Below are 25865 nucleotides of genomic sequence, written 5' to 3'. Positions count from 1 at the left end.
AATTGGTGGATGACAGATTTGTAGGCAAGCTTTGCAAAATGTTGGAAAGGAATTCATCAGTAAAAATGCTTCATCTGTTTGGCTGTAATATTACTAGTAATGGAATAGAGGCAATTGCTAGTATGTTAAAAGTTAACTAGAATGGATTGGTTTAAGGGACAATATGATTACATTTTAATGACTTTGTCCTACTATACACTAGAGACTATTGACTATATCATAATGACACCGTATACATGCTAATAGTGGACAATGCATTTCACACAGCACCGAGCATTTAGAACTATAAATCTTCATCAGCATAAGAGAAAAGCAGAGGCATCATATTTGACAATGGTTGGTTGTTTCAGGTACCGTACGTAACATCTGTCGATTTCTTTCTTCATATTTTCCATCATGTACAGGAACAGAGATCTAGCATGGTAAGTTACTTCATATTTGCACTGCAACAAGTTAGTAAAATATACTCATATAGTCAGTAGCAATATTCATTGTAATTATAGTTCTATAGTTCGAGGGGGGGAATTTTCAAGTTTTTTGGGGTTAACAGTGACAATTTTATCCTTGAAAAATTTAGACCTACATAATTATGGGATTGTTTACAAATCCATGAAAATTTTATTTTCACACTGCTCAACCTCGAAATATTTGTGGTTTTAATTTTCTTTTTTACAATTGAAATATAATTGCCTTAAAATCTAATAAAACAATAGTTGATGGTTATATGTACATTATTTTAAGTTTGTTCCTTCAGCTTGCTTTAAAATTTTTATTATTTGCAGATCTCAATTATGTTTTTCTCAAGTTGCTTCCAGATTCAATATTGTCACAGTTATGTTTCAAAAAATTCCTTGGGGAGTATACTATGCTCCCAGATCCTCCCTAGTTCGTAAGAAATCCCTTCAGTATTCCCAACTTTGCTAGGCTAGCGAGCACTTTATTCTGTGTTATTAAGAACCAGTGAGTATATATTGTGCCACTTTATCTGTGCCATTTGACCAAGACCACAGTGTGTGTCTGATAGGCCTGTGTCAAATATTCCAGCATTATAAAAGCATAATATAGGGTAGGCTTCAGTGCTTGCTAGCATACTAGGTGGACATATTTCAAACTATGGAGCTTGATCGATACTCCCTAACAAAGCAGTGAGTGGAAAATGCAAACTGCAATAGAACACTCAAATGCATGTACATAGCTCCTTAGATTGATACTCTCTAACAGAATGGTCACTTTGTAGTGAAATACTCTAATACTGTAGTCTGTCTGATTTGATTTCCAAGATATTCCATAACAAGCGGGTTGTAACTCTCACCTCCACTCTACTGGAATAGTGATTGCATGGCCAGTTTACAATTATGTACAGTCTGGACAAGTAGACAAATAGGAGAGTTTTAAGTGGCTGAAAATTCTTCATTAATATTCTGAGACAGTGTCCACTGTAGGAGCCATTCAAGATCAGGCTAAGGAAATAATTGTCCATCTATTGCTGTCCAACGTCATCTGGCACCAGTTCATGAGTCAAATAATGCTAAACTTTTATGGGACTTCAGTATGGCTACTGATTATACTCATACTGCTAATCACCCAGACATCGGATTACTGGCAGCGACAAATATTTAATTTTTGTGTAAGTATACTGTCCAGCAGACGTCAAAGGAGGTCAAGAAAATCAATGAATACACTTCCTTGGCAGGGCAGCTGATTTTCATCAGATGTATAATAATGCCACTGATAGTAATTATTCTGGGCTCCACAGAAATCATAATCATAAGGGTTTGACGATCTCCAGAAAGCTATGCTGCTTGCCTTTTACATAAACTGTCTACAGTATTTTCCTGCAGTATTTCTGTTTCTGGTCCTCTCCCATGGATCAGTTTTTGAGTTTGTCTAATTTTGTCCATCATCAATTATATTGTGCTCCATAACTAATTCTAATTAGCATCCACAGAATTCACACATGTAGTAGCGTAAAGCAGGCACAAATTGTGAAAACTGATATAATCATGATGATGTTTATGACTATTAATTGCTTTCATAATTTTATATGCAAGTGCCTACTAAAACTAATTTTATCTGGACATATGCAACCACATTATTTAAATTATATAAATGAATTCATAATTGTTATAGTAATTTATAAGTACTAGTTGTTTCCCAAGTGTATACACAGCACAATCACATCCTCCGGTACACACCAAGATATTCATTGCATTCTGAACAAAAATGTACTACATCTTTACATCCATCCATGCACAGAGGAACAAGGACACACCTGACAAAAAATATCACCAACTTGTTTTGCAAAGTATAGAACAACTTACGGCCACATACACAGTAGAAATAGCAGTACAACTAGAGTCCATGTAAGTGAGCCTATTTCACACTTGATTTGAGTAGTGATTTCTTTGGAGCATTTGGGACATTCCATTTTAACAGGATGTTCACCAAAGTTGATAATGTTACCACATGGATTCCCCATTATTTCAGTTCCATTGGAACTTGCTGAAATGTACTGTGCACAAATAACACATGAATAGAGTTAGCAGGCAGCACCCCAGAGGAGGTTGATAATGCATCATATTGTTCATCTTGCGGTCTCAAAGAGATGTTGAACTGATTCAACACTGACATTCTAAAGGATGCATATATTTTATCCAAATCCATGCCAATGAATCCCAGGACCCTTACAAACCTAACACAGTAATTGTTTTCCTATAGTCAGTGTTGGGAGTAACGCGTTACTTATGTAACGCGTTACGTAATATTATTACTTTTGTGGTAACAAAGTAATATAACGAAATACGCTATGAAAACAGGTAATATAACGCAAGATACTTTACTTACAAATGTAACGCGTTACCTAAGTAATATAATTACTGGAACGAGTCTAATATTACGTAATATTATTACTAAAAGTAACGAAGTTACTAATCTCGTTAGTAATCCTCTGAGTAACGCCTAACCACAACGAAGTAACGAGGCCTACTGAATGAAGCTTATTCACTAGCTTCTTACTTATAACCAAGATTTGCACATTGTCCAACAACGCAATCATGTCACGTGATAAGGTGGTAGTTTCACACGTGACAGCTTAAGGCTGTGGACACAAAGTAATATAATATGTAATATTATTACAGTTACTTTATTTTATGGGTAATATGTAACTGTAACTAAATAGTTCAGTTGCAAGTAATATGTAATATGCAACTAGTTACTTTTACAAAGTAACTTGCCCAACACTGCCTATAGTTACTAAACAATATTAACACTTAGCATAATGCTTGATTGCATAATTAGGGTTATGAAGTGTGACCAACCTCCTCTGGTTGTACAGCTAAGGTGTACACATGCTAGGATATATGTAAGTACCATACCATGAGGCATGCTAGCAATTTATTCGAACACAATCATACATAATAATATAGCTTGTAGAGAACAATGTACTACGGTAACGTATAATTTACCAAGTTGCTTCTCTGTTCTCCCATAAATGAAGTGAAGCATGATGAAAGAGACTGACAAAGTTTGTGTAATCTAATGCAGTCCAAAAATCTAAGACACAAGGGTTCTATTTGATCATCGTGTCTAGCAGCATTCAGTACTTTTAAACGAGCTTTGATATTAGGGTTAGTGTAAAATACATTGTCCAACATTAGCATAACAAGAGTATTGTTATAATGAATGATATTTAGTAAAAGAATTATATCATCTTCCTTCAGGGTGTCCATATTGTCCCTTAAACCAATCCATTCTAGTGTTGTGTTCACTAACAAGATACGAGCAATTGCCTTTATACCACCACTAGAAATTTTGCATCCCAGAAGGTGAAGCATCTTTAAACATGAATTGTCCTTCAAAGCCCTTGAAAGGTCATACAAGAAATTATCATCTAATGTACTGCAACGAGATAATATTAGCCACTGGAGGGATTTTTGTACCTGCAGTACTTTAGTCAAGCCAGTTATTTGGCCTTGACTGCATGAAACGTCAATAGCATATATGCTGCTGTCAGTTCTACCACAACAACTACTACATTTTTTGCAATCACAGTTGCTATTCTGAGAGCATGATAAATATTTAAGTAAACTGTCAGCTCCATCAGCATCCAACATTTTGCAGTGTATCATCCACTTCTTCTTACTGTGTGCTATGCAGTATGACAAAGCTGATAGAGTCTGTGGGGCTACAGATGACTCAGGAATGGTAAACCAACAAGTTTCTCCACTGAAAATGTAACTGCTAGATATAAAATTGCACAACTCTGGATTTTGTACTTCCAGAATAGATTCTATCAATGTAGACTGGAATTTTCTTGAAATGTAATTGGACATATCTCCAGCATACTGCTGTGTACTAAAATACTTAGCCATTATCTCCCTTGTACCAGGCAATCTCAGTAAAACTTTACCAAAAATAAACCACATGCCAAGGCGAATTGCTGTGTGAAACATAACTCTAACTGTGTGATGGTTGTTGCTAGAAAAGGTATCTTGAAAACTAACAGGTTTAAACTGTGTCAGTCCAGCATAGAATATCCATATCATTTCAGACTCATCTTTGTTAAAAAGTTTTTGTAAAGTACTTTGTTGAAAAGTTACATTTTGTTGAGACAAATACCAAGCAGCCAAAAGTTCTTGTATAGTGCGGTGGATAAAATGATAAGTCTTGTAGTTCAATTTTTTATGTGCATGATTAACCACTCGCAACAGACCCATACCATCAAATGTTTGTGGAACCTGTTCTGTGCAAAAACAGTACTTCTTTATATCCCCTTCAGTAAAAGTCAACTTATTATGCAGAATCTCATGGTAAGCCATATTAGCAAGTCTGCGAAGCCACATCTCCATTTTACAGGGAAATTCATTAAAGCTGGACCTTAATGAAATTCTATCACGTTTTAACATCCGGCTTTCATAATAGCTCAACTGAATCAATAGGAAATTTTTATACAAGTCTGTCCATTTTTCTGGCATTCTTTTGTTATTCTGCTCAAAAACACAAAGTATTACGAATAGATTAATAGGAACACATGCAATGTGCTTTAAGTATGGATGCTGATTCAATTGACACCAAAACTCTTTAACAATTTGCACACTATCATCATGACATTGAAAGTAACATTGTATATATTCTTCTATCTGCACTTTTGTAAACCCGAGGATTTCAATTTTCCGCATTGATGCATATGGTAAACTTTCAAATGCTGAAGGGCGACTAGTAATGATAACCACTACATTTTGTAGTTTACCTTGTTGTATTAAATCTGCAAATAAACTGTTACTTCGCTTTTTATGTGGTAATTCATCCCATCCTTCTAGTATAATTACAATTCCTTTTCCCCTTTTTTGACGAATTTGTTTAGCGATTAAATTACTCTCTTCAAAATTTTCCACGTACAACTCAATGATTTCTTGCATCGAAGTAGCACCAGAAACTCTCGGATCTCTCAATTGCAATAGAAAGACAAGTGAATAATCTTGCAGTAACTGACCTCTAGCCCATTCCACACACAGTTGTTTGGCTAAGGAAGTCTTGCCACATCCTGGAGACCCTTGCAGCAATATCAAATTGTGGCCTTTAGAAACTATGTCTGAAAGAGAATATAAAAATCTTTTTGATTGCTTATCATCTTGCTGAAAAAGTAACCTGTAGAGGTCAAAAGTAGATTTTTTTCCAACTTCAAGTAGTGTAAGCTTGATATAAGGTACACTTGAAGCACAGAACCCATTTAAAGTTGATGTGAAAGAAGAGTTGGCATATAACTCTATTAGATGGTCATGTAAATCATTCATTAATTTCTCACAATCTAAAGATAATTTTATAGGATGTTGGTACACTGATGTCATCACACTACATTTTTCAGTGAAGTGATTTAGCATCAGTGAATTTATATCATCTTGTAGCCTTAACTTAAACTCCTCAACGTTCTTGATTATACTACTAAAACTCTCCACTTCTTTAAGATATGTCAATAACTTGGAAAACACTTCTATGCAGTCTTTGTCCTTCACTATTTTAAAAATACATTCCACATTGCTATCTCTTTGTAGTCTTTTCTCTTCAGAGTCTGTAAAAAACTTCCTTTGTGTAAGAACATTGAAAATTTCATAATAATTTAGTGATTTAATCATGACTGTTTCATACATGAGAACGCAGTAACATTCTTGCATACTTTCAGCTAACTTTCTGTAGCAGTTATTTTCAGAATAAAATACTGCTACCATTTTCTTAAAATCATCAGTATCATGTATTGATTTTTCTAAATAGATGATCAAATGCCTATATGGTAAAGACGTATGCTATCATTAAGTCAACTAAACAGATTATTTTCAACAAAACCATTTGCTCCAAAAATAGAGCACAATGCTAATTAAGGATCTGGTATCCCCAGATCAAGATACACTGTAGTGTGTTACGTAGCCAAGAAAGCTATGTGTCACACTGTGGGTACATAAACAGTAAGAAAATGTAATATTCAGCAGCATAGCTCCATGATCCTTTTTCCATTTTGCAATGTAGCTGCCCGCCAGGTAGGGTAGGCCATGCACACACCAAATTCACTCTCACAAGATAGACATTTATTCATATAAAGAGTGATCTTTTACACTGGGGTATACCACTTATGAGAATAACTTGAAAATTGGCCTGTATACAACTTGACCATTGTAACAGTAATTTTGGTGGTTTGAAAGAAATTGGTAGCTAAAGATTACAAGCAAAAACCCAAAACCCAAATATATGTAAATCACTGGACTGAGTTACTTATATACCACAAGGTAAAAATGTGTACAAATAATGTTGAAACAAAGATGCAGGTGTAATGATGTAACTATGTTGCAATGTAATAGATGCGAGAACTCTTATTAAATACTCTGTAAGTTATTAGTATTGTATGATGATCAACACCTCTCAGACACACATGCATATGTAAAGTAGGACACATGCTTTTGGTCAGTCAGTTGAGTTGTGAGTAATTGGTATCAGAAACGATTGTCACAGTGGTGTAGCTAGCAGCAAGAGCCATGATGAGACAAGACCAACTCGACTACCGAGAACTAACTTAACCTCCCTCGCAAAAATCTGTGGTACCATGGAATAGCTTGATAACAGTACCCGATTGTTACACCCTTCGTGCAAGTTGTTGTTTGTCTTTTCCTAGATAAGAGATAGACACCAGGTGGTACCAAGTAACCATAACAAAAAATTACAAACAGCTAATAGCTTAGTAGGGATAGATGGAATTCCTCTCCAATATTGTGGAACTGCTTCAGTGAAAATCTCAGTATGAAATCTTACTATGTCACAACTTTGTAATTGCCGATAAAATCACTGCAGAGGCTATTCTGGGCATGGATTTTCTAGAAGAAAACAATGTGTGTTGGATTTATACAAGGGGGAACCATCAATGAAAGACAAAACAAAAACACAGCTTCAACCTCACTCTGTAAGTCAGCTACTAGGCCATGCTAAAGTTAGCCTTGTGGGAACATGTGATATCCCAGCCACCTCTGAGGTCGAGGTTATGGTAGTACAGCCAAAAGGTGGTCTTATACCAATACGAGCTATTAACACAAACCTCATAACAGAACCAAATCAGCCTGCATCACATTCCAGAATGCCTGATACCAGAGAACCTTAAAGATGAAGAAAAGGGCATTGCTAGAGCTTTACAGTGATGTAATTTCAAATGATGAGCAAGATTTAGAGTACTACAAAATAGCATAGACTTTGGCACTGCTACTCACATTAGACAGCAAGTTGCAGACTATCTTTGCCAGCAAAGAGGAAGTGAAAAAGTTATTACAACATATGTTGAAAAAATATGCGACTACTCCATCAACAAGTCGCCCATTGCATCAGTGCAGAAGAACGATGGGTCAACAAGGTTTTGTGTTGATTATTGCAAAGTCAATAGTGTTACTCGAAAGGATGCATACCCCATTCCTAAGATTGATGAGACACTAGATATTCTTGTCGCAGTCGAATTGTTTTCCACACTCAGTCTGGATCTTAGGAGTGGGTATTGGCAGGTGAAGATCGCAACATTGGCAAACTATTGCAAGCAAAACAACACAATCAACAGCCATTAATGAATGAATCTAATGGTGAGAGTTAGGAGTATCGCCGCCTTCTCCAGCAATGAGACCAACTTGTAGGGCTTCCATCCATTTAGTATAGTACTCCCCTACTACAATCACATATAAATTTCCATTATCATTCTCTGGGAGAAGTCGCAGCAAGTCCACGGCCATGACCTTATAGGAGCTCTATTACTGGTTGGTGGAGAGTTTCGCTTAGAACATGCCACACATGTTTGACACCAATCTCTAACATTGTTGTAATGTCCAGGCTAGTAGAAAGGCTAGTAGAATCCCTCCTTAAGCTTACTCAGTGTTTTTTCCTGGTCACCTGTTACTCCCTCATGTAAGTTTTTAAGGATATTAGTGCAAAACTTTTGGGGAACAACCAACTGCTTCCAGCTAAGACTTCTTGGTTGAGCATACAATCACCACAATATACCTAGCTATACCCAACCAAGAAGCCTCAACTGTGGCAGAGAAATTGGTGGACGAGGTGTTCCTGAGGTTCTCACCCCATTTTCTGACCAGGGACGCCAGTTCGAGTCCACTTTGATGACTGAAATCTGTAAGATACTACAAATTAAGAAAACCTGGACTACACCCTACCATCCCCAGTCTGACGGGCTTGTTGAACGCTTCATGCAACCACGCACTTCTAAGTATGCTGGCAACTTCCACCGAGAAACATCCCTTTGACTGGGAGTAGCAACTTAGAAAGGTATGCATGGCCAGATCTATGCATGGCCTACAATACCAGTGTACAGTCATCAACAGGCTTTACCCATTTCTACCTCATGTTTGGTCGCCAAGCTAGACTGCCTGTAGACATCATGTATGGAATCAGTGCACCTGAGAATGAAGGTCGTGGAGTGGGTCAGTATACAGTATCCCTTAAAAGATGATAGAAGCATTTAAATTAGTACATGAAAGTACATCAAAGCATCACATGCACCAAAAAATATTATACGATGAGAAGATACACGAAAAGCCTTACAAAGATGGAGTGGAAGTAGCTGGAAGTTACATTTCCCATGGAAAGGACCATACAGCATTGTTAAGAAAATAGCAGATGCTACCTACAGGATTCAGCATTTACAGAAATGTAGAGATAGGCAGGTTGTCCATTTTGAATCGCTTGAAGCCATGCTCAAAGAAAATTCGTTTAGAAAATTCTGACCCATTAGTGACTGTACCAACTCCCCCAGCTCCTACAGATGTCCAACCAGAAGATCAAAATGATATTGAATTAGCTGACTATCTAGATGATGTTCTACTAGAGGCAAGTAACACACAACAATCAACCTAGTGAACCTCAGGCCAGACAGAATCCTACTAAAAACAGGCACCCACCTCACTGACCTCAGCAGTATTCAGATTATGTTCAGCACTAGACTGATCTGTAGTAAGCCACCTTATTTAAGAGGGGAGTGGTATAATGATGTAACTTGTTGTTATGAGAACTCTTATTAAATACTCTGTAAGTTATTAGTATTGTATGATGATCAACACTTCTTTTGTAAATAGACATACGTGCATATGTAAAGTAGGACACATGCTTTTGGTCAGTCAGTTGAGTTGTGAGTTATTGGTATCAGCAATGATTGTCACACAGGGTTCAAACCAGGGACCTCCATGCCCAACAGCCAAACTGTAACCACTGAGCACTGTTGTTGTCATCCCCTAAATTGACCTTATAAAGTATATTAATTTGTAAGAACATTCTATGTGTGTTGTATTGAAAGTCCTTAAAACTGGTATGCTTTATTAGAGTATTATAAAACATTTAACAATCTAATATCCCATACAATAGAATCTATACCAAAACAACCAAGCTGTGAAAAAATAGTCTCGCATAGCCAGACCACATTTTTCTTATGTGTGGGGGTGGGGAAAAAGGGTCTGGTACACCTGCATTAAGAATTCTGTGTAGCGTTGCAGTCAGGGTGAATGTTGATTGCTGCTGATTGTCGATAATTGCTGCAAGAATTGAGTGTGTATGTGACACTTCAAACAGGTCTAAGAAGTTTAGGGATTTAGTGGTCTGGTTACGCAAGTGGTTACACAAGACTAGTGAAAAAAGGTGAGTGCTTGGTGAGTTTGAGGTGAGCTAGGGTTAGAGCGAACAAAGCAAGTGTCCTGGAAAAGCCAGACCAATCCTAGCTTGCCTCAAACTCACTAAAAGCTTACCTTCATACAAGTCATCATTATGCTTAACAGACAAACTTAAGGTTGACATTAGGGTTAGGGTTGGGTGCAGCTTTTCATCTTCACTGGTCTTCTTACTATAAACAGGTTACCTATTGAATCACATTTATAAGATAGAAAAGTAAAGTATAGCTGGGTAGCTAGCAGCAGTAGCACTACACTGGCCTTTCACACCACTGGTCCAGGTTTGAGCCACAGAAGTTTTGCGATTTCAGTATTATTTTCATTTTTTGTCTAAATTACGTATGGAACTGGATGAATAGCCCCTTCCTAAAAGATACTCAATCCTGTAGTAAAGAGAAAAAGACAAGTGAATAGGAAGTCCCTAAGCTGGCATAAGGCCGGCTTTGGAGTATACAATGATATCAAGATGATCAAGACACACGGTAGTGTGTCGTGCGGCCCAAGAAGCCGGCGCGCAACCCCGTGAGTATATTGACAGGAAGAAAGAAAACGCGATTTTCGCACCTCCGTAGCTCTGTGCTGCCTTGATGAAACAAGACAAATTTTGCTGTGTACATTTCCTCCAACTTCAGTACTCCACATTCCAAGTTTGAGCGAAATCGCTTCAGGCATTCCTGAGATATGCGACTTCAAAAATTGGCTTAGTTTCTTCGTTTTTTTTTCTTCTTATTTTTCTTCCTCTTTTCGCACACTTACAAAAACTGCTATAAAACGCGAACGCGTTATCCGATTGCCTTGCAATTTGGCACACAGAAGGGGGGTATAAAGGCGCATCTCTGTACCAACTTTGGCTGGAATACCATAAACAGGCAAAGAGTTATGAGCGATTATGCACGAAAAATAACACCAATATGTTGTCACGCCTACAGGGTAAACCGCGTATGGGAAGAAGCTGAAAATCGGTGGGTGAATAGGTTAACTATTGAACCTCAAACCTTTTGTGGTTTGAAAGAAATCAAGCTAAAAACCAGGAAGATACAGCAAAAAAATCAACGATGTGTAACAATTACGCAATCGAGATTAGCTAATTTTTATTATTATTATTATTATGCTTGCCACGCCTACCAGATAAACCACTTGGGGTAGAGCTTTGAAAATCGCTGTACAGATGGAGTTGTCATCTTAGAAAGGCTCTTCAATGGTGTAGAAAAATCAGACTTAAAGCCACGGAGTTATAACACGAAATCCAACTTGGTGTAGCAAGTGCGAGATCGAGATACTCTAATAGAGCAGTCATCCTGAACAGAATTCAAGAGATCAGTTAGAAATAAGTATCCTGTATAGAGATCAGCTACAAACAAATCACCCTGTAGAGAGTTCAGCTACAAACAATTCACCCTGTTCAGACATCAGTTAGAAGAAGTTTTCTTGTAGAGAGTTCAGTTACAAACAAATCACCCTGTTGAAAGATCAGCTAGAAGATGTCACCTTATAGATAGTTCAGTTACAAAGAAACCACTATGTAGAGAATTCAGCTACAAACTAGTGACTCTGTAGATACATCAGCTAGAAGAAGTTACCTTGTAGAGAGTTCAGCTACAAAGAAACCATTCTGTAAAGAGCTCAGCTGCAAACAAATCACCTATACAGAATTCAGCTATAAACAAATCACCCTGTAGAGAGATCAGCTAGAAGAAGTTACCTTGTAGATAGTTCAGCTACAAACAAATCATCCTGTAGAGAGATCAGCTAGAAGAAGTTACCTTGTAGATAGTTCAGCTACAAACAATTCACCCTGTACAGAGCTCAGTTAAAAGAGGTTTCCTTGTAGAGAGTTCAGCTACAAACAAATCACCCTGTAGAGAGATCAGTTAGAAGAAGTTACCTTGTAGATAGTTCAGCTACAAACAATTCACCCTGTACAGAGCTCAGTTAAAAGAGGTTTCCTTGTAGAGAGTTCAGCTACAGACAAATCACCCTGTAGAGAGATCAGTTAGAAGAAGTTACCTTGTAGATCGTTCAGCTACAAACAATTCACCCTGTAAAGAGATCAGCTAGAAGAAGTTTCCTTGTAGAGAGTTCTGCTACAAACAAATCACCCTGTAGAAAGATCAGCTTGAAGAAATCACCTTGTAGAGAGTTCAGCTTCAAAGAAGCAATCATGTGAGAGTTCAGGTACAAACAAATTGTCCTGTAGAGAGATCAGCTAGAAGAAGTTACCTTGTAGAGAGTTCAGCTACAAAGAAACCATCATGTAGATAGTTCAGGTACAAACAAATCACCCTGTAGAAAGATCAGCTATAGAAGAAATCACCTTGTAGAGAGTTCAGCTACAAAGAAACTATCATGTAGAGAGTTCAACTACAAACAAATCACCCTGTAGAAAGATCAGCTATAGAAGAAATCACCTTGTAGAGAGTTCAGCTACAAAGAAACCATCATGTAGAGAGTTCAGCTACAAACAAATCAGCCTGTAGAGAGATCAGCTAGAAGAAATTACCTTGTAGAGAGTTCAGCTACAAAGAAACCATCATGTAGAGAGTTCAGCTGCAAACAAATCACCTGTAGAGAGTTAAGCTACAAACAAATCTCCCTGTAGAGAGATCAGCTAGAAGAAGTCACCTTGCAGGGAGTTCAGTTACAAAGAAATAAACCATGTAGAGAGTTCAGCTGCAAACAAATCACCTGTAGAGAGTTCAGCTAGAAACAAGTCACCCTGTAGAGAGATCAGCTAGAAACAAGTCACCTTGTAGAGAGTTCAGCTAGAAGAAGTCACATTGTAGAGCTACAAAGAAACTACCATGTAGAGTTCAGCTGCAAACAAATCACCCTGTAGAGAACTCAGCTACAAACAAATCGCCCTGTAGAAAGATTAGCTAGAAGAAGTACCTTATAGGGAGTTCAGCTATGAACAGATCACCATGTAGAGAGTTCAGCTACAAACAAATCACCCTGTAGAGAGTTCAGTTACAAAGACACCACCATGTAGAGAGTTCAGCTGCAAAAAAAATCAATCACTCTGTTGAGAGTTCAGCTAGAAGAAGTCACCTTGTAGAGAGTTAAGCTGCAAATAAATCACCGTGTAGAGAATTCAGCTACAAACAAATCACCCTGTAGAAAGATCAGCTAGAAGAAGTTACCTTGTAGAGAGTTCAGCTACAAAGAAACCACCATGTAGAGAGTTCAGCTGCAAACAAATCACCTGTAGAGAGTTCAGCTAGAAACAAGTCACCCTGTAGAGAGATCAGCTAAAAACAAGTCACCCTGTAGAGAGTTCAGCTAGAAGAAGTCACATTGTAGAGAGTTCAGCTACAAAGAAACTACGACGTAGAGAGTTCAGCTGCAAACAAATCATCCTGTAGAGAGTTCAGCTAGAAGAAGTCACCTTTTAGAGAGTTCAGCTACAAAGCAACCACCATGTAAAGAGTTCAGCTGCAAAAAACTCAATCACCTTGTAGAAAGATCGGCTAGAAGAAGTTACCTTGTAGAGAGTTCAGCTACAAAGAAACCACCATGTAGAGAGTTCAGCTGCAAAGAAATCACCTATAGAGAGTTCAGCTAGAAACAAGTCACCTTGTGGAGAGTTCAGCTAGAAGAAGTCACATTGTAGAGAGTTCAGCTACAATGAAACTCCCATGTAGAGAGTTCAGCTGCAAACAAATTACCCTGTTGAGAACTCAGCTACAAACAAATATGCAGTGTAAAAAGATCAGCTAGAAGAAGTTACCTTGTAGAGAGTTCAGCTACAACAAAACCACCATGTAGAGAGTTCAACTACAAACAAATCACCTGTAGAGAGTTCAGCTAGAAACAAGTCACCCTGTAGAGAGATCAGCTAGAAACAAGTCACCTTGTAGAGAGTTCAGCTAGAAGAAGTCACGTTGTAGAGAGTTCAGCTACAAAGAAACCACCATTTAGAGAGTTCGGCTGCAAACAAATCACCCAGTAGAAAGTTCAGCTATGAACAGATCACCCTGTTGAGAGTTCAGTTAGAAACAAGGAATCCTGTAGAGAGATCATCTAGAAGTATCACCTTGTAGAGAGTTCAGCTACAAACAAATCACCTGTAGAGAGTTCAGCTACAAACAAATCACCCTGTAGAGAGATCAGCTAGAAGAAGTCACCTTGTAGAGAGTTCAGCTATAAAGAAACCACCATGTAGAGAATTCAGCTGCAAACAAACACCCTGTAGAGAACTCAGCTACAAACAAATCGCCCTGTAGAAAGATCAGCTAGAAGGAGTTACCTTGTAGGGATTTCAGCTACAAACAAATCACCCTGTAGAGAGTTCAGCTACAAAGAAACCATTCTGAAAAAAGCTCAGCTGCAAACAAATCACTTGTACAGAATTCAGCTACAAACAAATCACCCTGTAGAGAGATCAGCTAGAAGAAATTACCTTGTAGATAGTTCAGCTACAAACAAATCACCCTGTAGAAAGATCAGTTAGAAGACGTTACCTTGGAGAAAGTTCAGCTACAAAGAAACCATTTTGTAAAGAGCTCAGCTGCAAACAAATCACCTGTACAGAATTCAACTACGAACAAATCACCCTGTAGAGAGATCAGCTATAAGAAGTTACCTTGTAGATAGTTCAGCTACAAACAAATCTCCCTGTAGAGAGATCAGCTAGAAGAAATTACCTTGTAGAGAGTTCAGCTACAAAGAAACCACCATGTAGAGAGTTCAGCTGCAAAGAAATCACCCTGTAGAAAATTCTGCCAGAAACAAATTGCCCTGTAGAAAGATCAGTTAGAAGAAGTTACCTTTTAGAGAGTTCAGCTACAAAGAAACCATTCTGTAAAGAGCTCAGCTGCAAACAAATCACCTATACAGAATTCAGCTACAAACACATCACCCTGTAGAGAGATCAGCTAGAAGAAGTTACCTTGTAGATCGTTCAGCTATAAACAATTCACCCTGTAGAGAGAGCAATTAGAAGAAGTCACCTTGTAGAGTGTTCAGTTACAAAGAAACCACCATGGAGATTTCTGTAATCAATATAATACTATGTGACCGGATTTGCGAAAAGGGGTCTTCCACACACATCCAATTCCGTAACCGATGGAGACCATACCTCAGTGTTCAAGTAACATATTAACCTGAACATTTCACCACGTATTCAGCTATAGTGGTGCTCACCACTGCCCAAATATCAAGGCAATAGCTCTTTCCAATCTGAAGTTATCAATTGTCAAAGTTGGCAAATTGGATGTGTGTGAAAGACCCCTTTTCGCAAATCCGGTCACATATGTATTATACAGTATATATAATTTGTACATTTACTGATAAAATATTTAAAGTACATCTACTTCATCTTTTCTTCTTCCTGTAGTAAAGAAAAAAACATAGGTTAAAAAAGTCCCAAAGCTGGCCATAGGCCGGCTTTGGGGTATGCAAATACAAAAAGAAATGAAATCTAATCCAAAACAGCCAACCTGTAAAAAAAAGTGTGCGGCCCTCAGAAAGGCTACGGTGAAAAAAGATGTGAAATCCAAGGTGGCGGCCAAGAAATGGCTGTGATGGTAGGTTAATGGTAAAAATTTTAATAATGACAATTTAGGTAAATTTTGTGAAGCGGCACAAAAATTCACCTGAATTGTCATTATTAAAATTTTTACCATTAACCTACCATCACAGCCATTTCTTGGCCGCCACCTTGGATTTCACATCTTTTTTCACCGTAGCCTTTCTGAGGGCCGCACACTTTTTTTACAGCTTGGCTGTTTTGGATTAGATACCATAAACAGGCTTGCTGAGCTCCTTTCCAAACGTAGTGCTTTATCGTACAGTAGTACTTTGGCGTGGATTCGCTGTACCCTGTCTTTCTCCCTGTTGAGGTCAGCAACGATGTGCATCCGTGGAAGCCGCTCCATCTCGTTTAGATCACCAGATGCTTCCCCCGGAAATGGGCCTAACAAATGGCCCTAGGGACTTTTAGATGTCCCGCTTTTCAGTTCTTGTCCAGCACGTTTGCCTTTTGTGCTGGGGGTGGTAGGAAAGGGCATTACATCTAGCCCAGGAAAAAATAAACAGGCAAAGAGTTATGAGCGATTATGCACGAAAAATAACACCAATATGTTGTCACGCCTACAGGGTAAACCGCGTATGGGAAGAAGCTGAAAATCGGAGGGTGAATAGGTTAACTATTGAACCTCAAACCTATTGTGGTTTGAAAGAAATCAAGCTAAAAACCAGGAAGATACAGCGAAAAAATCAACAGTGTGTAACAATTACGCAATCGAGATTAGCAATTTTATTATTATTATTATTATTATTATTATTATGCTTGCCACGCCTACCAGATAAACCACTTGGGGTAGAGCTTTGAAAATCGCTGTACAGATGGAGTTATCATCTTAGAAAGGCTCTTCAATGGTGTAGAAGAATCAGACTTAAAGCCACGGAGTTATAACACGAAATCCAACTTGGTGTAGCAAGTGCGAGATCGAGATACTCTAATAGAGCAGTCACCCTGAACAGAATTCAAGAGATCAGTTAGAAATAAGTAACCTGTATAGAGATCAGCTACAAACAAATCACCCTGTAGAGAGTTCAGCTACAAACAATTCACCCTGTTCAGACATCAGTTAGAAGAAGTTTTCTTGTAGAGAGTTCAGTTACAAACAAATCACCCTGTTGAAAGATCAGCTAGAAGATGTCACCTTATAGATAGTTCAGTTACAAAGAAACCACCATGTAGAGAATTCAGCTACAAACTAGTGACCCTGTAGATACATCAGCTAGAAGAAGTTACCTTGTAGAGAGTTCAGCTACTAAGAAACCTTTCTGTAAAGAGCTCAGCTGCAAACAAATCACCTATACAGAATTCAGCTACAAACAAATCACCCTGTAGAGAGATCAGCTAGAAGAAGTTACCTTGTAGATAGTTCAGCTACAAACAAATCATCCTGTAGAGAGATCAGCTAGAAGAAGTTACCTTGTAGATAGTTCAGCTACAAACAATTCACCCTGTACAGAGCTCAGTTAAAAGAGGTTTCCTTGTAGAGAGTTCAGCTACAGACAAATCACCCTGTAGAGAGATCAGTTAGAAGAAGTTACCTTGTAGATCGTTCAGCTACAAACAATTCACCCTGTAAAGAGATCAGCTAGAAGAAGTTACCTTGTAGAGAGTTCAGCTACAAAGAAACCATCATGTAGAGAATTCAGCCGCAAACAAATCATGTATAGAGAGTTCAGCTATAACAAATCTCCCTGTAGAGAGATCAGCTAGAAGAAGTTTCCTTGTAGAGAGTTCTGCTACAAACAAATCACCCTGTAGAAAGATCAGCTTGAAGAAATCACCTTGTAGAGAGTTCAGCTTCAAAGAAACAATCATGTGAGAGTTCAGGTACAAACAAATTGTCCTGTAGAGAGATCAGCTAGAAGAAGTTACCTTGTAGAGAGTTCAGCTACAAAGAAACCATCATGTAGATAGTTCAGGTACAAACAAATCACCCTGTAGAAAGATCAGCTATAGAAGAAATCACCTTGTAGAGAGTTCAGCTACAAAGAAACTATCATGTAGAGAGTTCAACTACAAACAAATCACCCTGTAGAAAGATCAGCTATAGAAGAAATCACCTTGTAGAGAGTTCATCTACAAAGAAACCATCATGTAGAGAGTTCAGCTACAAACGAATCGGCCTGTAGAGAGATCAGCTAGAAGAAATTACCTTGTAGAGAGTTCAGCTACAAAGAAACCATCATGTAGAGAGTTCAGCTGCAAACAAATCACCTGTAGAGAGTTAAGCTACAAACAAATCTCCCTGTAGAGAGATCAGCTAGAAGAAGTCACCTTGCAGGGAGTTCAGTTACAAAGAAATAAACCATGTAGAGAGTTCAGCTGCAAACAAATCACCTGTAGAGAGTTCAGCTAGAAACAAGTCACCCTGTAGAGAGATCAGCTAGAAACAAGTCACCTTGTAGAGAGTTCAGCTACAAAGAAACCATCATGTAGATAGTTCAGGTACAAACAAATCACCCTGTAGAAAGATCAGCTATAGAAGAAATCACCTTGTAGAGGGTTCAGCTACAAAGAAACTATCATGTAGAGAGTTCAACTACAAACAAATCACCCTGTAGAAAGATCAGCTATAGAAGAAATTACCTTGTAGAGAGTTCAGCTACAAAGAAACCATCATGTAGAGAGTTCAGCTGCAAACAAATCACCTGTAGAGAGTTAAGCTACAAACAAATCTCCCTGTAGAGAGATCAGCTAGAAGAAGTCACCTTGCAGGGAGCTCAGTTACAAAGAAATAAACCATGTAGAGAGTTCAGCTGCAAACAAATCACCTGTAGAGAGTTCAGCTAGAAACAAGTCACCCGTAGAGAGATCAGCTAGAAACAAGTCACCTTGTAGAGAGTTCAGCTAAAAGAAGTCACATTGTAGAGCTACAAAGAAACTACCATGTAGAGTTCAGCTGCAAACAAATCACCCTGTTACAGTAGAGAACTCAGCTACAAACAAATCGCCCTGTAGAAAGATTAGCTAGAAGAAGTTACCTTGCAGGGAGTTCAGTTACAAAGAAATAAACCATGTAGAGAGTTCAGCTGCAAACAAATCACCTGTAGAGAGTTCAGCTAGAAACAAGTCACCCTGTAGAGAGATCAGCTAAAAACAAGTCACCCTGTAGAGAGTTCAGCTAGAAGAAGTCACATTGTAGAGAGTTCAGCTACAAAAAAACTACCACGTAGAGAGTTCAGCTGCAAACAAATCATCCTGTAGAGCATTCAGCTAGAAGAAGTCACCTTTTAGAGAGTTCAGCTACAAAGCAACCACCATGTAAAGAGTTCAGCTGCAAAAATCTCAATCACCTTGTAGAAAGATCGGCTAGAAGAAGTTACCTTGTAGAGAGTTCAGCTACAAAGAAACCACCATGTAGAGAGTTCAGCTGCAAAGAAATCACCTATAGAGAGTTCAGCTAGAAACAAGTCGCCCTGTAGAGAGTTCAGCTAGAAGAAGTCACATTGTAGAGAGTTCTGCTGCAAACAAATCACCCTGTAGAGAACTCAGCTACAAACAAATATGCAGTGTAAAAAGATCAGCTAGAAGAAGTTACCTTGTAGAGAGTTCAGCTAAAACGAAACAATCATGTAGAGAGTTCAGCTACAAACAAATCACCTGTAGAGAGTTCAGCTAGAAACAAGTCACCCTGTAGAGAGATCAGCTAGAAACAAGTCACCTTGTAGAGAGTTCAGCTAGAAGAAGTCACATTGTAGAGAGTTCAGCTACAAAGAAACCACCATTTAGAGAGTTCAGCTGCAAACAAATCACCCAGTAGAAAGTTCAGCTATGAACAGATCACCCTGTTGAGAGTTCAGTTAGAAACAAGGAATCCTGTAGAGAGATCACCTAGAAGTATCACCTTGTAGAGAGTTCAGCTACAAACAAATCACCTGTAGAGAGTTCAGCTACAAACAAATCACCCTGTAGAGAGATCAGCTAGAAGAAGTCACCTTGTAGAGAGTTCAGCTATAAAGAAACCACCATGTAGAGAATTCAGCTGCAAACAAACACCCTGTAGAGAACTCAGCTACAAACAAATCGCCCTGTAGAAAGATCAGCTAGAAGAAGTTACCTTGTAGGGATTTCAGCTACAAACAAATCACCCTGTAGAGAGTTCAGCTACAAAGAAACCATTCTGAAAAAAGCTCAGCTGCAAACAAATCACTTGTACAGAATTCAGCTACAAACAAATCACCCTGTAGAGAGATCAGCTAGAAGAAATTACCTTGTAGATAGTTCAGCTACAAACAAATCACCCTGTAGAAAGATCAGTTAGAAGACGTTACCTTGGAGAAAGTTCAGCTACAAAGAAACCATTTTGTAAAGAGCTCAGCTGCAAACAAATCACCTGTACAGAATTCAACTACGAACAAATCACCCTGTAGAGAGATCAGCTATAAGAAGTTACCTTGTAGATAGTTCAGCTACAAACAAATCTCCCTGTAGAGAGATCAGCTAGAAGAAATTACCTTGTAGAGAGTTCAGCTACAAAGAAACCACCATGTAGAGAGTTCAGCTGCAAAGAAATCACCCTGTAGAAAATTCTGCCAGAAACAAATTGCCCTGTAGAAAGATCAGTTAGAAGAAGTTACCTTTTAGAGAGTTCAGCTACAAAGAAACCATTCTGTAAAGAGCTCAGCTGCAAACAAATCACCTATACAGAATTCAGCTACAAACACATCACCCTGTAGAGAGATCAGCTAGAAGAAGTTACCTTGTAGATCGTTCAGCTACAAACAATTCACCCTGTAGAGAGAGCAATTAGAAGAAGTCACCTTGTAGAGTGTTCAGTTACAAAGAAACCACCATGGAGATTTCTGTAATCAATATAATATTATGTGACCGGATTTGTGAAAAGGGGTCTTCCACACACATCCAATTCTGTAACCGTTGGAGACCATAACTCAGTGTTCAAGTAACATATTAACCTGAAAATTTCACCATGTATTCAGCTATATATAGTGGTGCTCACCACTGCCCAAATATCAAGGCAATAGCTCTTTCCAATCTGAAGTTATCAATTGTCAAAGTTGGCAAATTGGATGTGTGTGGAAGACCCCTTTTCGCAAATCCGGTCACATATGTATTATACAGTATATATAATTTGTACATTTACTGATAAAATATTTAAAGTACATCTACTTCATCTTTTCTTCCTCCTGTAGTAAAGAAAAAAACATAGGTTAAAAAAGTCCCAAAGCTGGCCATAGGCCGGCTTTGGGGTATGCAAATACAAAAAGAAATGAAATCTAATCCAAAACAGCCAACCTGTAAAAAAAGTGTGCGGCCCTCAGAAAGGCTATGGTGAAAAAAGATGTGAAATCCAAGGTGGCGGCCAAGAAATGGCTGTGATAGTAGGTTAATGGTAAAAATTTTAATAACGACAATTCAGGTGAATTTTTGTGCCGCTTCACAAAATTTACCTAAATTGTCATTATTAAAATTTTTACCATTAACCTACCATCACAGCCATTTCTTGGCCGCCACCTTGGATTTCACATCTTTTTTCACCATAGCCTTTCTGAGGGCCGCACACTTTTTTTACAGCTTGGCTGTTTTGGATTAGATATCTATACCAAAAAAAAAAACAGTAAAGTTGTGAAAAAACCAAGAAAGCCAGGATGAAAAACACTAGTAACTTATTTTGTCATGAATTTGTACCTATGAAATGTAAAGTTCATAGGCTTGTTGATGAATTGGCAATGAAATTGAATTCATGGTACAATTTGCCATAAAGTACCCATGATACCCCTATGAATTTAAATTGTAGGACTCTATGAAATTCCTATGAAAAATTTTTATTCATGTGATATTTATTGGTCATAGACCAATGAATATCACATGAATGGAAAGTTTTCATGGGAATTTCATAGAGTCCTACAAATTAAATTCACAGGGTTAACATGGGTACTTTATAGCAAATGATAGCCATGAATTCAAGCATGCCAATTTATTAACAAACCTATGAATTTCATAGGTACATTCATAACAAATTCATGACAAGATAAGTTACTAGTGAAAAGTTGTAAACTCCAAGGTGGCAGCCAAAAAAGCTCTGATGGTAGGTTAATGGCAAAATATTTAATAAAGACAATTCAGGTGATTGCTTCCTCCAAGGATTTGACACCATATTTTACTATTAATTTTTTTTTCCATTAACCTACCATCACAACCATTTCTTGGCTACCACCATGTTTGTCACCCTGGCTTTCTTGGGAACTGCACCCTTTTCCACATCTTTGCTACTTTTGGTATAGATATCACTTCGTTTTTATAATTGCGTACCCCAAAGCCAGTCTATAGGCCAGCTTTTAGATACAGGACTGAAGAAGAGCAGTGCATTTTACAATGTGGTGTATTATTATTACATTTCTGAAAATAAAATTATCACATGAACAGGGTTGGCTTGTATATAGCTGAGCTCTCTACAGAGTGACTTGTAATGTAGCTCATCATCACCAAAGGTGTTAACTTGCTGCAAGAGCTCTAAGGGCCTTGAAGTGCTTGCAGGTCTTCGCTTTGGTATATCAACGCCTATCAACAAGTCTTTCATGGTGAAGCCATATGTTGGAGTTTACTGAAATTATACTAAAATATTCGGATATGTTGCACAATTATTATGCAGTGCGTTTTGAAGGGGCAATACAGGTGTTGGATACTCTCCTAAATATGTATATATATTATGAACTCTTGGGCAAAGCATGTACTACGTTAACTAATCACTGCTTAAGTATACATATGTAACAAAACAAACACAAATATGCCAGCTAAGAAACTACACAGACCATAACTGACTGTAAGTTTACAAGGCAATATAATGAATGATTGTTTAGTGTATATGGTATATGTATGGAATTATGGTACGTAATTGTGAACGTGACTACACATTTTATACTGCAACACAATAGCTATATAAAAATGAAAACCAACAGCTTTACATTAAGGGGCTGGCTTCATTCAGTTTTTAGACACATCTTATCATAACTGACACACCAACAAATAAGATAGCAGTAAGCAAGAGCCCACAAGTGCTGCAAAGTGTGCTTTGCAGCCCTTTTCAGTCCTTTTCAGTAAGGGTATTTCATTTTTGATTTTGCTTCAGTTAATACAGTAAACAACAGGTCATTAACTAGTTAGTATTTTCTTAAGTAGAAATTATAGATCTGCTTTCTAATAAATTCTGTATATTGCCTGGCACATCACCACAGAAGCCATCTCACTACCTAAGCCATATAAATTATATTAAAGGATTGTTTATGAACAAGAGTTGGCGGCATTGCTGTATTACATGGCCACAGATATTAGAACACAGAATGGATTGGAAATACAGTTATAGGCTCTATACGGTCAGGTGTCAACATTTATGAAATACAGGTATAGGCACATATAGATATTCATCAACTTCACCTGAGGCTTTCTCAGAATTATATTACAAAAACAATCTTGAATGTACAAATATTTCGTTTGTACCCCTAAGAGTCAGTTTATAAAGCCAGGATAACCCCTGAAAAGGCTTCTGTCATTTACTCATTCTTTTGCTTTACCAGCTTAACATCCGCTATATTTAGTTTCATGTGGCCAGACCACTACCTCATCTCCTCTTTTTATTTGTGATGTCATTGGTTGGCAGGATAGGGTCTGACAAATTACCATTGACAAAGTCAATGAAAATTTGGTGAATTTGATTTTATTGGCTAGTTATATACATTGGTATGGTAGAACATAAAGTTACCACAAAGTAGGATTGATACTGATGCTATGCACCATTTTCCCAGCAACAAAAGCAGAAACTATAGTAACTGTTCACCTGTGAATGTAACTTTAATTCACCACACCCTATTTCGCTGACCAATAATGCCACAAAGAAATAGAGGAGGCAAGATAGTGGTCTGGCCACACAAGACTACATTAACAATATACATCATACCTGTATAGTCTACTTGTGCATTCATTACAGTGTGGCAAAACTATAGTTGGCACATCTAGAACTTTGTATGTACCAAAACACCCATACCAGTTTTTATACACTAATTCTATGTAATTCACATCTTGCAGTAGTACAAAATAGCTAACACTTGGGGTACTTAGAGATAATGAGTTACTCTCTAGAATTCCTATGGATATAATTACATGAAAATAACAAGGAGAAAACATCCTGACCACCTGGTAGACTCCTGTAAGCGTTCGAGCGTAAATCAGATGGCTGCAGGTTCGAGGCTACCCAGGTCCAGTCATGGATTTTTTTCTCCTTTCTCCAACTTTTCAAACACACCTTAAGTAGTTAAAGTCTACGTAGCTAAAGTCTTTGAGCAGGCTGTAGGACCAGGTGCCCTACAGACCTTCAGCACTTGCGCTGCAAAGCATTAATTAATAAAAATAAATTTATTCACAGGCCATTAATTTCTTCATACATGCAGTAATGCTTAAGTGCATAGCTATTTAATCAAAAACACTTATCAACTTTAATGTACAGTCCGCTTATATGGCTTCCCATGAAATTTAATTTGTTCTATAACTTACAAATGGCTTTAGCAAATGTTCTGTGCTTTTTTACTGGGTATAAGCTAACACTAGTACACAGTTTAGTCCAAACCCAACTGCTAAATTTGCTTTAGAATATGAGTTACAGGTTTTCCCTTTATACTAGAACCAAGAGTAAATAATGGAAGAGAGAGTATCCAACTCCCATATACTGCATCAAAAATGAGCACGTCAAGTAGAGAAGCCATCCTGTAGTGCTGTCAAAGTAAGTGTTGAATGAAGTAATAAACACCTTCTAGCTCAGACTGTTTGACTTCACTTCAAACAGACTGAGCTAGCAGGTGTTTATTACTTATTCAACACTTTCTTTGAAAGCACTACAGGATGGCTTCTCTACTTGACCTGTATATGGCAGTTGGATACTCTCTTCCATTATTTACTCTTGCTAGAACTAGTCCTACAGTTTATGCACAAGAGCCTTGATACTTTTATGACACACCATGCTAAACAGCACAAACCATTGTGCACTTTTATTTTTGTCTTTTAGCTTCTCAATGATCACGTATTTATCTTTCGGGTTGACACTCCCAGAAATCCTTTTCTTTACTTCCACGTTATTCATCATCTGGACTTGCTATTTAAAAATGGTAAACGCTCTTCTTTGGCAAAATTACTAAAGTAGCTTGTGTGAAAATTTCATGCCTTAAAAATGACGAAGTAGTTCTAATTTAAGTGAGAGGGTGTAGAATAGCAAGATGCTGTGCTTGTTGCTATGGGATACCTAATTTACAGGTACTAAAATGCGTCAACATGTCACAGACTAATTAAGTGACCATAATATTTCTTTTAGTGCAAAACAGACTATGTCTTGGGAAGCCTTGTACGAACTGTACAGAGCACCCTTAAAGAGAAATTTTATAATTATGTGAGTGTGAATACAATCTATTTGTTACTGTGGCCACAATTAGTTTTCTATATAAAGAAGGGTGTTTACAAAGAAAGAAGGCTATTGATGATCACCTGCCTGATAACTACAACATTTGTCTACATCTGTCTGGTGTTTTAATATCTGGATGTAGAATGCATTAAATCATATCTGTGTGCATTGGTACAGGTGGCTACTGACAGCTGACCTAGGCCAGCCCTGCCTATATAGCTATGTCTTGACTATAATAATTTGGAACCGGTATCAGTGGCTGGCTACAGGACAGTAATGAATATTCTGGAATATACTCAGTACTGAATATCGATAATGCTTTAGATTCTGCGTTTGCTCATAGATTATCTACCCACCCGGCTCAAACACCAACGGTAGTGCTCACCACTAGTTAAAGCTTTATCTTTAGCTAGCCGAGGAGATGCCTCGATATTTAAAGACCACAGCACGGCGCTATAATAGCTAATGAGTTGGTCCACAAGTCAACTCCGAAGATGAGCCCCACTAAAACTATCGCATCCTTTGCTCACCTGTTCTTTTCGCAACTTTTATTAATACTTCGGAGTCCCTTTTCTTCTATTAACCCAAAGTAACACAGCTTTCCGAGAATATTTGTCTCCTTCTCGCAATCAGGAAAGTGCTCTATATGTCCGTACACTTTACCCAACAGAACATCAAGCACTTCAAGAAGAACCCTCTTATCCTCCTTACTATCCTCCATAATTTTGATCTCAACACCTGGTGCCAT

At 38.0% G+C, this 25865-nt stretch overlaps 1 protein-coding gene across 1 annotated transcript; it reads right to left on the bottom strand.

Annotated features, from left to right (window-relative positions):
- Positions 1 to 1945: 1945 nt before the first annotated feature.
- LOC136243265 (NACHT, LRR and PYD domains-containing protein 5-like) lies at positions 1946 to 25865 on the bottom strand. The gene is made up of 4 exons (XM_066034790.1): positions 25648 to 25865; positions 3465 to 6279; positions 2322 to 2512; positions 1946 to 2272 (listed from the first exon to the last, which is right to left on the bottom strand). The coding sequence occupies exons 1-4, from the start codon at positions 25863 to 25865 to the stop codon at positions 2176 to 2178; spliced, it is 3321 nt and encodes a 1106-aa protein (XP_065890862.1). The 3' UTR covers positions 1946 to 2175.

The sequence above is a fragment of the Dysidea avara genome, chromosome 13 (genome assembly GCF_963678975.1).
Source record: "Dysidea avara chromosome 13, odDysAvar1.4, whole genome shotgun sequence".
Taxonomy (NCBI): domain Eukaryota; kingdom Metazoa; phylum Porifera; class Demospongiae; order Dictyoceratida; family Dysideidae; genus Dysidea; species Dysidea avara.
The sequence above is the reverse complement of the archived record's forward strand: the minus strand, read 5'-3'. Positions and strand labels throughout refer to the sequence as shown.

Excerpts from the sequence above, each read along its gene's own strand:
- LOC136243265 (XM_066034790.1), bottom strand. The coding sequence starts at position 25,865 with ATGGCACCAGGTGTTGAGATCAAAATTATGGAGGATAGTAAGGAGGAT. Across the intron at positions 2,513-3,464 it reads GAGAACAGAGAAGCAACTTG|TACATTTCAGCAAGTTCCAA; the intron begins GTAAATTATACG and ends ATTTGTGCACAG. Across the intron at positions 2,273-2,321 it reads TTTCTACTGTGTATGTGGCC|GTGTGTCCTTGTTCCTCTGT; the intron begins GTAAGTTGTTCT and ends ATTTTTTGTCAG.